The sequence below is a fragment of the Lolium rigidum genome, chromosome 5, assembly GCF_022539505.1.
Source record: "Lolium rigidum isolate FL_2022 chromosome 5, APGP_CSIRO_Lrig_0.1, whole genome shotgun sequence".
Classification (NCBI taxonomy): Eukaryota; Viridiplantae; Streptophyta; class Magnoliopsida; order Poales; family Poaceae; genus Lolium; species Lolium rigidum.
In genome coordinates this window covers 260,258,559-260,269,513 of record NC_061512.1, presented here as the reverse complement: position 1 = coordinate 260,269,513, position 10,955 = coordinate 260,258,559, and the positions used below count along the sequence as shown (strand labels likewise).

Below are 10,955 nucleotides of genomic sequence, written 5' to 3'. Positions count from 1 at the left end.
ATGTGTGATCATTACTCTATATACTCAAATCATCTTATAAACTTTGTTTCATATAATAATTATTTTTATAATTTTGAATACCCATAATTAAAATTGTGGGCCCGCACCTGGCGGGGCTAGGGTTTGGAGCCCCTGGTGTCGCCCTGGGGAGGGAACGTGGGGGGATTTGCAGCATTTGGCACATGTACTTTTAAATGTGTCGTGTACTTTATGTGTTATACTTAGAAATGCATTCACATATTTGAAATTTGCGTACAATTTCGTTATCTACATAGTAGGTCGTGTAGTCGTGTTTCATTGTACGTGCTCGCTCTCGCTTTGTCACTCGAGCCTATCAATGGAGACTCCGCCGCAGAAGACGTCCGTGAGCGCCGTGGTGGACTCCAGCGCCGCCTTGAGCAGCAGCACGGCCTCCTTGTGGCCGAGGTCGACGGTGAGCTCCTCCAAGGCAGAGCAGTCCGCTACCTTGAACTTCTTGAGCAGCATGATGGCGGAGATGGTGGACATGGGCTCCACGGTGAGGTCGTCCATCACCAGGTAGCTCACCACCTCCTTCACGTACCCTCCGCCGACATCCGTCGTGGCCTCCTTCGCCATCGCCGCTGCCTCCTGCGCCGCCGCCTGCGCCAGCTTGCCGTGCGCGTCTCCAGGGCTCCACCGCATCTCCACCGTCATCGGCTGCCGGCACACCGGGCACGGCAGGCCAGCCACGTCCGTCACGCTCGTCGGGTTCCCGCGGCACGACGTCCCGTACGGTCCGGCGCAGCGGAAGAACCGCTTCGGCGGCGGCGGCGGGGGAGGCGGAGGAGGAGGGGACGGCGCCGGCGCCAGAAGCGCGGAGGCGTCCCCGCCGAGCAGTAGCTTGAGCGCGGCGGAGGGGAGGGCCGGGCAGAGGATCGCGTCGCGGACGGGGGCGGCGGAGACGAAGAAGGCGTCGTCGAGGGCCCGCGCGCCGGCGTAGAGCGTGCCGAGGGAGCCCGGCACGGCGAGCGCGTCGTCGGCGTTCTCGGCGGCGGCGCGCGCGATGACGCGCGCGGCGAGGCCCGCGGGCACGCGGAGCAGGCCGACGAGGAAGTCGACGGCGTCCTTGCGCGCCTCCGCGTACAGCACCCGCCGCGACCGCTTGTCCACCAGCAGCTTCATCTGCGGCACCGCCGCTGCCGTCCCCTCCTTCGCCGGCGTGCCCATGCCGCTCCGGCCGCTCACGACTGGCAAACTGCTTCTCTCTTCTTACGTCAATCGCTGCTGTCAAAGTAGGAGGGAGCAACCTGCGATCTTGCAGCACCACCGCGTTGCATTGCCTCTACTTATACCGTGGCATTTTGATTGTGAGATTGCAAGATTAACCGGAGACTTGCGTTGCAGGGACAAGTTACAGAGCAAGATGCTGCCTTGAACCAGATGAACGAGGAGATCAGAGAGGAGAGAGAGGGCACAAGGATTGGCATATTTGCAGTGCAAGTATACTGTTTTTTCCACCTGACGATGCCATGTGAGAAGGTACAAAGTGAGGTGTGCTCTGCTTTGCCTTCTTCCAGGGAGAAGATAAGCTAACTTCACAGACCGGAGAATGAAGTTACTGGTTAAGCTAATTTGCACAGAATGGCAGCTCAAAAAAAAAAAAAAAAAAAATTGCACAGAATGGCAGCAGTACACAAGTAAGCTTCAGCGTGCACTTACTTCAGAAACGAACGAAGTAGCCGTTGATGATCAACACACTTAATAGTAAGCAAGAAAAGACGAAGAACTAGATTAGATCAGTTCATTAGTTCAATTCATGTACAAGCATACATCAGATATCAGAATACATGACATGGTGACAACGGCAGAGTATTCCACTGCAGGTGCAGTTAACCGTTTACCGTTACAGCACTGATAGCTTCAGAGACACAAAAAAACAGCAGTAGCATGCCAGCATCCGGAGTTCGATCACCTGCCGGCTTGCTGCAGAACTCAACCTGCTAGCTACTAGTATAGACATGAACAAGGAGGCTACACAGATGACAGAGGCAGCCCTCACGAAACTAGACGCCATCAAGATTACCACATTACTTGTGAGCAGGGGTACACAGTCCACGGATCGCGCTAAGAAAGCACAAAAAAATGATGTTGCATCTGTACAGGATGAAACCTAGCTCTACGGATCAGGATCTGTTGATACCTGTCGACCGACCTTCCTGATAAGGCATGCCTAGAGTCAGACCTTGCTTGCTTCAGCACCTCCATTCAATCCCTCTCAGGAGCGTCTCCCGCCTCTTTCCGAGCGCTCAGGTTCCCGGCGTACGTCCAGACCTTCTCTAGATCGCCGGAAAAGAGCTTCTCAACTTTAATCTCGTGCTTGACTTGCAAGTTGTTTTTGCTCAGTGGAGGCTGCGCTCTTCCGGGGCTGTTGCCTGCGACCGGAGTGGAGGAGCAGAAAGTGGGAGTGGCGAAGGGAGAGGCGTACGGTGTGTGCTGAACCGAGAACGGGCTCGGGGAGATTTTCTTCTGGACTGGAATGCCTGAGCCACGGTTGAAGATCGAAACGGTCTCAGCAGCAGCAGACTTCTTTGTGGCGTCATCCACGTAAATGACATCATCGATTCTCGCGATGGTGTTGAAAGCCAAGCTCTCCAGGACTCTCGAGTAGCTTTCAAGTATCGACTGGCCAACATCCTAAGCAAATAAGAAACAGGGTGAATATTTGTGTTTATTCGAGTCATGTAGAAATTCACTTGTGTTAACAGAGCAACGTTCTAAGTATAACATTGCTTGCATGCTCCAGATCTGATTAGAATCGATTGAGTAAATAGAAGTGAAGAAGCATGACCATCACTTAAAAGACCATTGTGTTCAAATGAGTAGATGTGAAGACTTACCTTGTTATACTGGATCTTGTTCATGTCAAGGGAAGTTTGTGGCAGACCAGGGTGTCGTAACCGTAAGCTCTGCAATAGGCCGTCGGCTCTTTGGGACAGAACGTTACTCTTTGAATCTCCAACTAGACCCTTCACTTTTCCACCCCAGGATTTCTTTGATTTGGCTTGAGGCGACGATTTCTTCTGGCCCTTTAGTCGCCAAACATGGATGGCAGCCTCTATTCTGTTTGCTACTTCAAGTGTATGGTGCTCAGATGACAAATCTAAGCAGTCGAGGAGGCACTCAGGTGAGAACTGCTCAGCTGTTATGTATCGATAAATTATCTCACCCAAGCAAGATCGACCACTCTGCAGAAGAAAGCAGGACATTATTATGAATGAAACTGATATTTATTTTAGTAACTGCTAAAATAATTACTTGTGTCACTGCATTACATGATTGAACAGAAAAAATTGCAGCATTGACAATAGCTTTGCACAATATGGTTAGCAAATTTGAGCTTGGCCCGGTACATGCGTTCAAAAGGCTATCAAGAGTAAAGTATCTATACATCGAAGTTCTTCAGCTGCTAAGAGCCATCACATTCAAGCTTAACAGTTAGCAATGTGTTCGCCCAAACTTCTGCAATTCTATATTGTGATTAAACTTATTTTCAATCGTCTACCAGAAATCACATCTGCTGATCAAAGGTATACTAGATGCAAGCTACGATACTAACAGTCCAATGTGAGTGGAATAGTCAGAGAACTCCTAACATAAAGTTGCCAGTATCCATCCAAAGAGCAAGTAATAAACTTGTCGGAATACAAATAAGAAAGTGATTGCATTACAACTTTCAAGCCCCCAAGAGAGGAATACATTGAGACACCAAGGCATGGTTAGTTGATGATATTCAGTTCTTCACTATCAAATTATACTAGACATGGAATAAATTGACTCCTCACAGCAAACAGAAGGGGTTGCTACAAAGTTTTTGTTGGAAAAAACTTGCACTGAGAATGACGACAGCTAGAGCAGCAAGACTAGCTCATGCAAATCGACAAACAGGCGCCCGGCACTTATAGTGCACACCATTTGTACTGAGGAATACTCAACTCTTTAATGGAGCTGCTGCATTTAGAAGCATGTAGTGGGAGGCAAAATGGTCCCGGTCAAATAATTCCACGCAATTGGTATTCTCCTACCAGCAACTGAAGTAGTATGCTACTGCTACTGAATAATTATAACTCTAGCATGAAGAAGCGCATTTGATAGATAGCACAGCAGTGAATGCTGCTTCCAAGTGAAGAGAAGTGCCGTTACCTTTGGCAAGGTCTCCAAGTAGACTTCGGGGATCTCCATCTCGGCAAGCACGTCGCTGTTGATGGCCATGGCGGCCTTGAGTATCTGGTTGGCGCAGTCCCTGCTCTGCTGCAGCTTCCTCCTGGCGTCCTCGGGGAGCCCCTTGGGCGGCACCCGCGGGCACGGCAGCCACCACTTGTCCTCCTGCCGCACCGACGACGGCCGCCCGCCGCAGGACGAAGCCGCGGACGAGGACGACGGACACGACGTCTCGTCGACCACGATGCCCCTGTCCACGTACCAGAACTGGGTGTCCGTGAACTCGTCGATCATGGCGAGGAGCATGGCGTCGAGCTTCCTGAGGGCCGGGAGGTTCATGTAGAGGTCGCTGCGGGGGCGCGGCACCATGACCTCGAACTGGCCGCCGCCGTCGGGGAGCTCCTGGACGGACGGGGTGAGCTCGACGATGGAGTCGGCGACGGAGAGCAGCCACTCCATCTCCCGCGTCCACATCGCCTTCCGCGGCGCCGCCAGCGGCTCCAGACGCCACAGCTCGCCGAACACGGTCGCTGGATTAATTTGGAAGGAAACGAACGCGGGTGTGTACTTTTGGTAAGAAGGAAATCAGGGCCGGGGATAATGCGGGTGAATCAGTTGGTTGACGGGGAGGGTTACCGGAGAGGTTGGTGATGGCGTTGGAGATGGCGAGCGCGGTGCATACGCCCTTGCCGCTGCCGGACATGTCCTCGCCGAGGAGCAGCTTGGCGAAGCGCTCCTTCATCATGTCGATCTCTGGCAAACACGAGCACCGACACAGCGCGTGAGGAGCGTTCGAGAAAGGGCAGCAGTGCTACCGCGCGGTGGAGTGAGATCTAAGCAAGGGGGGAGGGGCACGTACCGGAGAGGTCGGCGGCGGGCTTGGAGAGGAAGAAGGCGGCGGCGGAGGAGGGGGTGGGGAGCTGGGAGGAGGAGGAGGAGGCGAGGCCGCGGGAGGCGGAGGCGGAGGAGGAGGAGAAGGGGAAGCGGCGGGCGTTGGCGGCGGAGCAGTCGCTGGAGGTCTCGGAGCCGCTGACGTCGGCGCTGGGGCTGTAGCTGCCGCAGCACCGCTCCGAGCCGGCCTCGTCCTCCGACACGCTCGCCATTGGGCGGCGCTGGGGCTGGAGCTAGGCGCGGCGGCGGGAGTGGTGGCGGAGGCGGAGGCGCATCTGGAGGTAGGCGATGTGGATGCGGTGCGGAGGAGGAGGGGAAAGCGACGGGAGCAGAAGCAGGTGACTGATGTGGCCGCGCTTCCTCTTTTCAACTTTGTTTATGCGCGTGTCACGGTGAGCAAAGCGGCAGGAGATTAGCCAAATCTTGGCAAAGTACTGAATTTTTTTCTTAGATCCTTAGCAAAGCAAATATATATGTGTAAATATAGATCAATCATGTACGAAATACTTATTACTTTTGGTCAACGTTGATCACCCTCCCATAAAGATTATATAATCTACTTATATACTTTTGCATGAATTCACTTATGTCACCACAAAAACACCATTGGATGCAAATTTCAAAGATGTTTCTTGAAAATATGATTTTGGTTACATGTAACTCACATTTTATAGGGTTAAATTATTAGTCAAATTTCATGTAGAAATACATTCACCTTATATGTAAAAACGAAGAGAGCAGGTGTTCCGCAAAATAGGGTGCTACGGTAGGTGACAGGCGTGAAGATCGAACAAAAACCTAGCTCCCTTTCAGAAAAAAACCAAAACGGAAAGGCACAGCGGAGCCGATATATTATCTTTGGAGCGGTTGCGGAAACCACGAGCGATTTCGGGTGGAAATACATACCAAAACGGAATTCCCATACGCGTAACCATAAAAGATTTCCATTTTCTTGCAAGGCTACCGAGCGAAACAGCTGGCCTAAGATCAACTTTTAGTATCTCTTCATACCCCTCCTTCTTAGAGCATTGCGGGCGCCAGCCTATCCTCTCGCATGGCTCAACAAGTTGGTACGTAGGTGTATTGCCGTGCCAAAGCCAATGGCGGCCGCCTTGTTTGTGCTCCCAAGCCTCGTCGGGATACGGCCTTCCTCAGCTTGGCAAAATAAACCTAGCCTTATTATTACCTTGTTTGCATTTCTTCACCTTTTAGAAGGTTTTCAATGTGCCACCCTTCGATACACCACGTATCTTCGGTGCTGGCTCTTTTATTTCCAGGATTATTTGCTTCCATATTTGTTTCAAAGGTACCCTATATTTTGTTATAATACTACAGATAGTACTCCCTCTTGTATTAGTGAAACGGAGGGACTACATATTTGCCTGATTTACCTCTTAATCCATTTCCACCTCTAGATAATATATAGCATCAATTTTTTGCCTAATTTTTGTTTTGTGGGACATGATGGAGACGCAGCTAGCACCGCTACATATAGCCAACACCGTCAATAGATAATCAAACCACGGAAACACATGTCAATATGAGCTTCCATTAGTGTACACATACCTTACGTGGATGCTCTTAGCTATATGAACTCGTCGAATTTCACAATCTAAACACATTCATATGCAACACAATACAATATATCTGTTGAGAAACACATAGTTACAAGGACTGATCTATAAAAAGTAACGCTTGGTAGAATGAAATCACGGGGCTAGTAACAACATGCAACTCTGAAATTAATATTATCATTCTTCAAGCAACTTTAAGTTTTCAAAGTAAATTTTCATAAAAACGAATTATTTTGCCTCGGAGAGGCTCAAGACAAGGCAACCCACCACGCCAAACTTGTTGGTTGTGGTCATGGTTAGTTTCCTATCATTTATTTAGGCATCAAATAATTTTGTAGAGACTGTCAAATGTTGAATTGATACATGTCGATGAGAGGCTAAAAAAATACCAAGTAGTTGGAAAGAAAAATTACTATCCTTTCGTGGAATATCAGTTATCATTAATTCGGTACTAAGAAATGGTATTGTATATGATTTCTTTCTTCAAGCATCCGAAAGGATTTTTGTATAGATTGGATTGTTTCCGATCAAGATTCTTTTGCTATGTGATAGTGAGAAAAAAAATCAACCTAGCTAAATAGAATGTAGATTGACATCCTAAAGATCAAGAAGGATTTTGTATTCATGATCTTGAGGTAAAACAAAGTGAGCTCGTCTAGAGGTAAAAGGCTTTTTAAGCTTCTCACCGAAGAAGGTGTGTGGCAGACTCTTCCAAAAAGAAAATACGTAGTATCAAGTGTTCTATCCAAGTTTATTGGAAACATGGGGACTTGCATTTCTGGGATGGCCTCATGGCCACAAAGAATAATTCTTCCCATATGATTCATTCATAATTAAAGATGGCTCAGAAATAAGGTTTTGGAGGATAAGTGGCTAGTCAACACTACACTATGAGAATAACATCCATCTATGTACAACATTGTTCCTCACACGAGCTATATGATCACAAAGGTGTTGGAGTCGTTCTCACCAGATGTAACACTCAAAAGAAATTTACTCGGTTCTAGGATTGCATCATGCAATGCTTTGTTGCAGCGTTTGGTTTTGGTCCAGTTGACTCAAGTGACTGACGAATTTTCGATGGAACCTATATGAGAGTGGTAAATTCTCTATGAAATCCATGGATAGTGCCTTAATTCAGCCAGAGGTGCCAGTGGATAATAACAAAAAAATGGAAGATGAAGATTCCGCTAAAAACTAAGTTTTTGCATGGTATGTGTGTAGGGGTAATTCTCACCAAATACTACATTGTAAAGCGCAATTGGCATGAAAGTACAGAATGTGCGTTCTATCATCATTACAAGACTATTAAATACTTTCCTTTTGAGCGCAAATTTGCTAGATCTATATGATACATTATCCAAGTTTGTTCTGCCTTATACCCGCCATGTAACGCTGCTAGTATTTTCAGCAACTCGCTAAATGGTTTGGACCATAGGATTAAAATACTTAGTAGGGTGGGAGTGTTTGCCATTATATGATCGCTATAGCTACGCATAAATATGGCAAGATTTTTAATGATAAAAATTATTCTCTTTTCTAGGGTATCTACCTCTGCACAACTTTACTTCATTCATGGTCGTTACTATAGTGTGCAGAAAATCGTGACATGTGTATGAAGATTTGTACATGGTTGGAGGACACATCAAGGGATGTTTTTATCCAACATGGATTCCAGGGTAATCTTCGGATTTGACCTCCATCGTCTTAGGCGCATATGAAGTTTCTTTTAGGATTACTTGTAGTGCGCCTTTTATTTTTGTTTATCTTTTGTTCATCAGGATTTAATCGGCTATGTGTATCCTATTTATGCATAGGCATGGTGTAATGCTTAAGGTCTCATTTGGCATCAAAGTATTTAGAGAATATTTTGTTTTCTAAAAATACTTAAGTATTAATTTTTTTATGATGTTTGGATCCAATGAATATTGTGGTTTCAAAAACTGAAGTGTTCGTAAAATTGTGCTTTTTGCTAATCTGGAAACTTTTGCCCTGGCCTCTTTTTTCTCTAAACCAAAGTATTCTTCAAAACTGCAGTATTCTTTTGTGATACACTTATATCCTCAGTTTTGAAATACTATGTAATAAGATGGAGCTCCCAAAAGTAGCCTTGCCATTTTAAGTACCAAAGTGCCATTATGTAATAAAATAGCAAAAAAAAATACTCCCTCCCTCATAAAGGAATGTCTCAATTTTATCAATTTGGATGTATCTAGACCTATTTTAGTATCTGGATTCATTTAAATTTATCTAAAGTTAAGGCATCCTTTATAGACAGAGGGCGTATGACACTCCCTCCCTCTATGAATAAGTGTAAAATTTTCTTTCTTTTTGGAAGTTCAATATTTTTAAATTTGATCAAAAAATTTACACAAGTATAGCAACATACTCCCATGTGACATCAAATTACTATATTATTAAACTACGTGTCAAAATAAATCTAGCGATATTAATTTACTGTCATAAATGCTACTCATCATGGAGTACTGTTTTTTAGAGAGTTAATTGATATTAATAAAGTTGACACAAAACATGTCTAAATGTACACAGCGTATTTTGATAAAGTTGAGTTAATTAATTTAGAACTGGATATCAGTGGTTCGTGTTCGATAGAGTAAAAAAACGTACCGAAGGTTAACGTTAACCACGCAGCCAACATCATTAACTGATGCAAAGCCTCGCACGGAGAGTAAAGAAGTCAGAAGAAGCGGGCTTTATTAAGTGAAGACAAGCAGGAGGACCACCACGTCAGCATTACTTATTGCCACTTGGATTTTGCTGTTGGTCGCGGGATACCCTCGAAACTGTCTCCGCTGTGTCCGTTGCTGCAGGGAGGTTGGCAGGTGGGGCCCGCTCCAAATGTGACTAAGATGCTCTGGGCCCGCATGTCGGCTTCAGTGATTGCTGTCCGTGTAAAACTTGAGTAGTTGACCGGCGTCTCTTCTTTTTAGTATTGTATAAAATTGATTGCATGCCCGATAGGCACAAGTAGCCCACATGATATTCTGAATTTTACATTTTCTTCATTGAGATTACATCGATTTTCATAAGGTTGTATAGAGCTAAGCTACATGGAGCCCTTCTTTCAAAGTTCGAAAAACTCATTTCATTCATTGTTTGAAAAAGGACTGAAAAGAAACACAAGATGTGTAGATAATGATGTACTCTACAAACACACAAAATCTTAATCCGAAATACCTTATATTCTTGGCCTATCAAAAATGACAACATGCAGCCCAGAATACGAGTATTTTGAGTTGAGATTTTTTTTTGTTTGTAGAGTAAATCATTTTTACATCTAGATTTTTTTCTCCAAATCTTTTTAAACTCCGAAATATTTTTTTTAGTAGTTCAAAAAAAGGCTATGTAGAACTCATGCTATAAACATACACACTAGTTATAGTGGGTAGTATCATATAATCCATCCAATGATGTAGCGCTTCTCCATCTTGATCTGGAGGTCATGTGTGTATCCTGGGTTATCAATTCTACAAATAAAATATAAATTGCACAACAAAAAATTGTAGCACTAAAAATATAACATTTGAATTTATATTGAGATACATTTAGAATACATACTTTAGATTATGTTAGTCAAATTGATGATTTAAAGGTATGCACATGACCTATACACTAGGACGGATGGAGTATCTATGTATCCTACTCCGTCCGTGCCGATTTGTTAGAGCACTAAGAACTTCTAAAAAAATAAAAAAATAAAGTTAAAAAAATATGGAACATTTATGCGACAAAAGTTACAGTGTCAAAAACTTCTTTCGAAAAGAATCCAATGATATTTTCAATGCATGTGACATATCCATACATGAAATGCATGATACTTCGACTTTGACTGAGGGAAGGCTAATTGTCAAATGCTACCTCCTTTCCAATTAATAAGGCATATACTCCCCCCGTCACGAAAGTTGTCTTAGATTTGTCAAAAATGAGATGTATCTAGACATATTATAGTATGTAGATACATCTAAATTTAAGCAAGTCTAAGACAAGTTTCACAGGATGGAAGGAAGTATTATTTTTGAAAAGTCAAACCATGTGACGTTTGATCAAGTTTTTTACTCCCTCCATACCGGTGTTTTTCAATTGGGCAGAAAAATTGCTTTTATAAGCTGTAATCTCTGATTTGTTTCTTGGTAAATGCGTTAATTAAGGGTGGAATGAGAAGTGATCCTTTGGTTTGCATGCCTTCCAATCAAAATTGAAACGCCAACGCATGCATTGGTGAGTCTGTATTATGGCGTTTCTTTGGATATATTAGGAGCCCAGTAAACCGGTATAGAGGGAGTACTAAAA

At 45.0% G+C, this 10,955-nt stretch overlaps 2 protein-coding genes across 3 annotated transcripts; both read right to left on the bottom strand.

Moving 5' to 3' along the window:
* Positions 1 to 215: 215 nt before the first annotated feature.
* On the bottom strand, positions 216 to 1,188 carry LOC124657541. The gene has a single exon (XM_047196078.1). It carries the CDS (start codon positions 1,186 to 1,188, stop codon positions 322 to 324), a length of 867 nt encoding a protein of 288 aa, XP_047052034.1. The 3' UTR covers positions 216 to 321.
* Positions 1,189 to 1,737: 549 nt separating this feature from the next.
* Positions 1,738 to 5,282, bottom strand: LOC124653330 (rop guanine nucleotide exchange factor 1-like). 2 transcript variants are annotated; one of them, XM_047192397.1, is made up of 5 exons: positions 5,039 to 5,282; positions 4,816 to 4,932; positions 4,162 to 4,709; positions 2,859 to 3,206; positions 1,738 to 2,655 (listed from the first exon to the last, which is right to left on the bottom strand). In XM_047192397.1, the coding sequence occupies exons 1-5, from the start codon at positions 5,280 to 5,282 to the stop codon at positions 2,227 to 2,229; spliced, it is 1,686 nt and encodes a 561-aa protein (XP_047048353.1). In that variant the 3' UTR covers positions 1,738 to 2,226. The 2 variants fall into 2 exon arrangements, with proteins under 2 accessions (XP_047048353.1, XP_047048354.1); XM_047192398.1 differs by having other exon boundaries at positions 5,192 to 5,201.
* Between the last annotated feature and the right edge of the window lie 5,673 nt (positions 5,283 to 10,955).

What these genes read in the sequence shown, in the direction of transcription:
- LOC124653330 (XM_047192397.1), bottom strand. Translation starts at nt 5,282, where the DNA reads ATGGCGAGCGTGTCGGAGGACGAGGCCGGCTCGGAGCGGTGCTGCGGC. An exon ending in GCCCGCCGCCGACCTCTCCG is followed by an intron (nt 4,933 to 5,038) that starts GTACGTGCCCCT and finishes CGTGTTTGCCAG; the next exon opens with AGATCGACATGATGAAGGAG. An exon ending in ACTTGGAGACCTTGCCAAAG is followed by an intron (nt 3,207 to 4,161) that starts GTAACGGCACTT and finishes TTTCTTCTGCAG; the next exon opens with AGTGGTCGATCTTGCTTGGG.
- LOC124657541 (XM_047196078.1), bottom strand. Translation starts at nt 1,188, where the DNA reads ATGGGCACGCCGGCGAAGGAGGGGACGGCAGCGGCGGTGCCGCAGATG.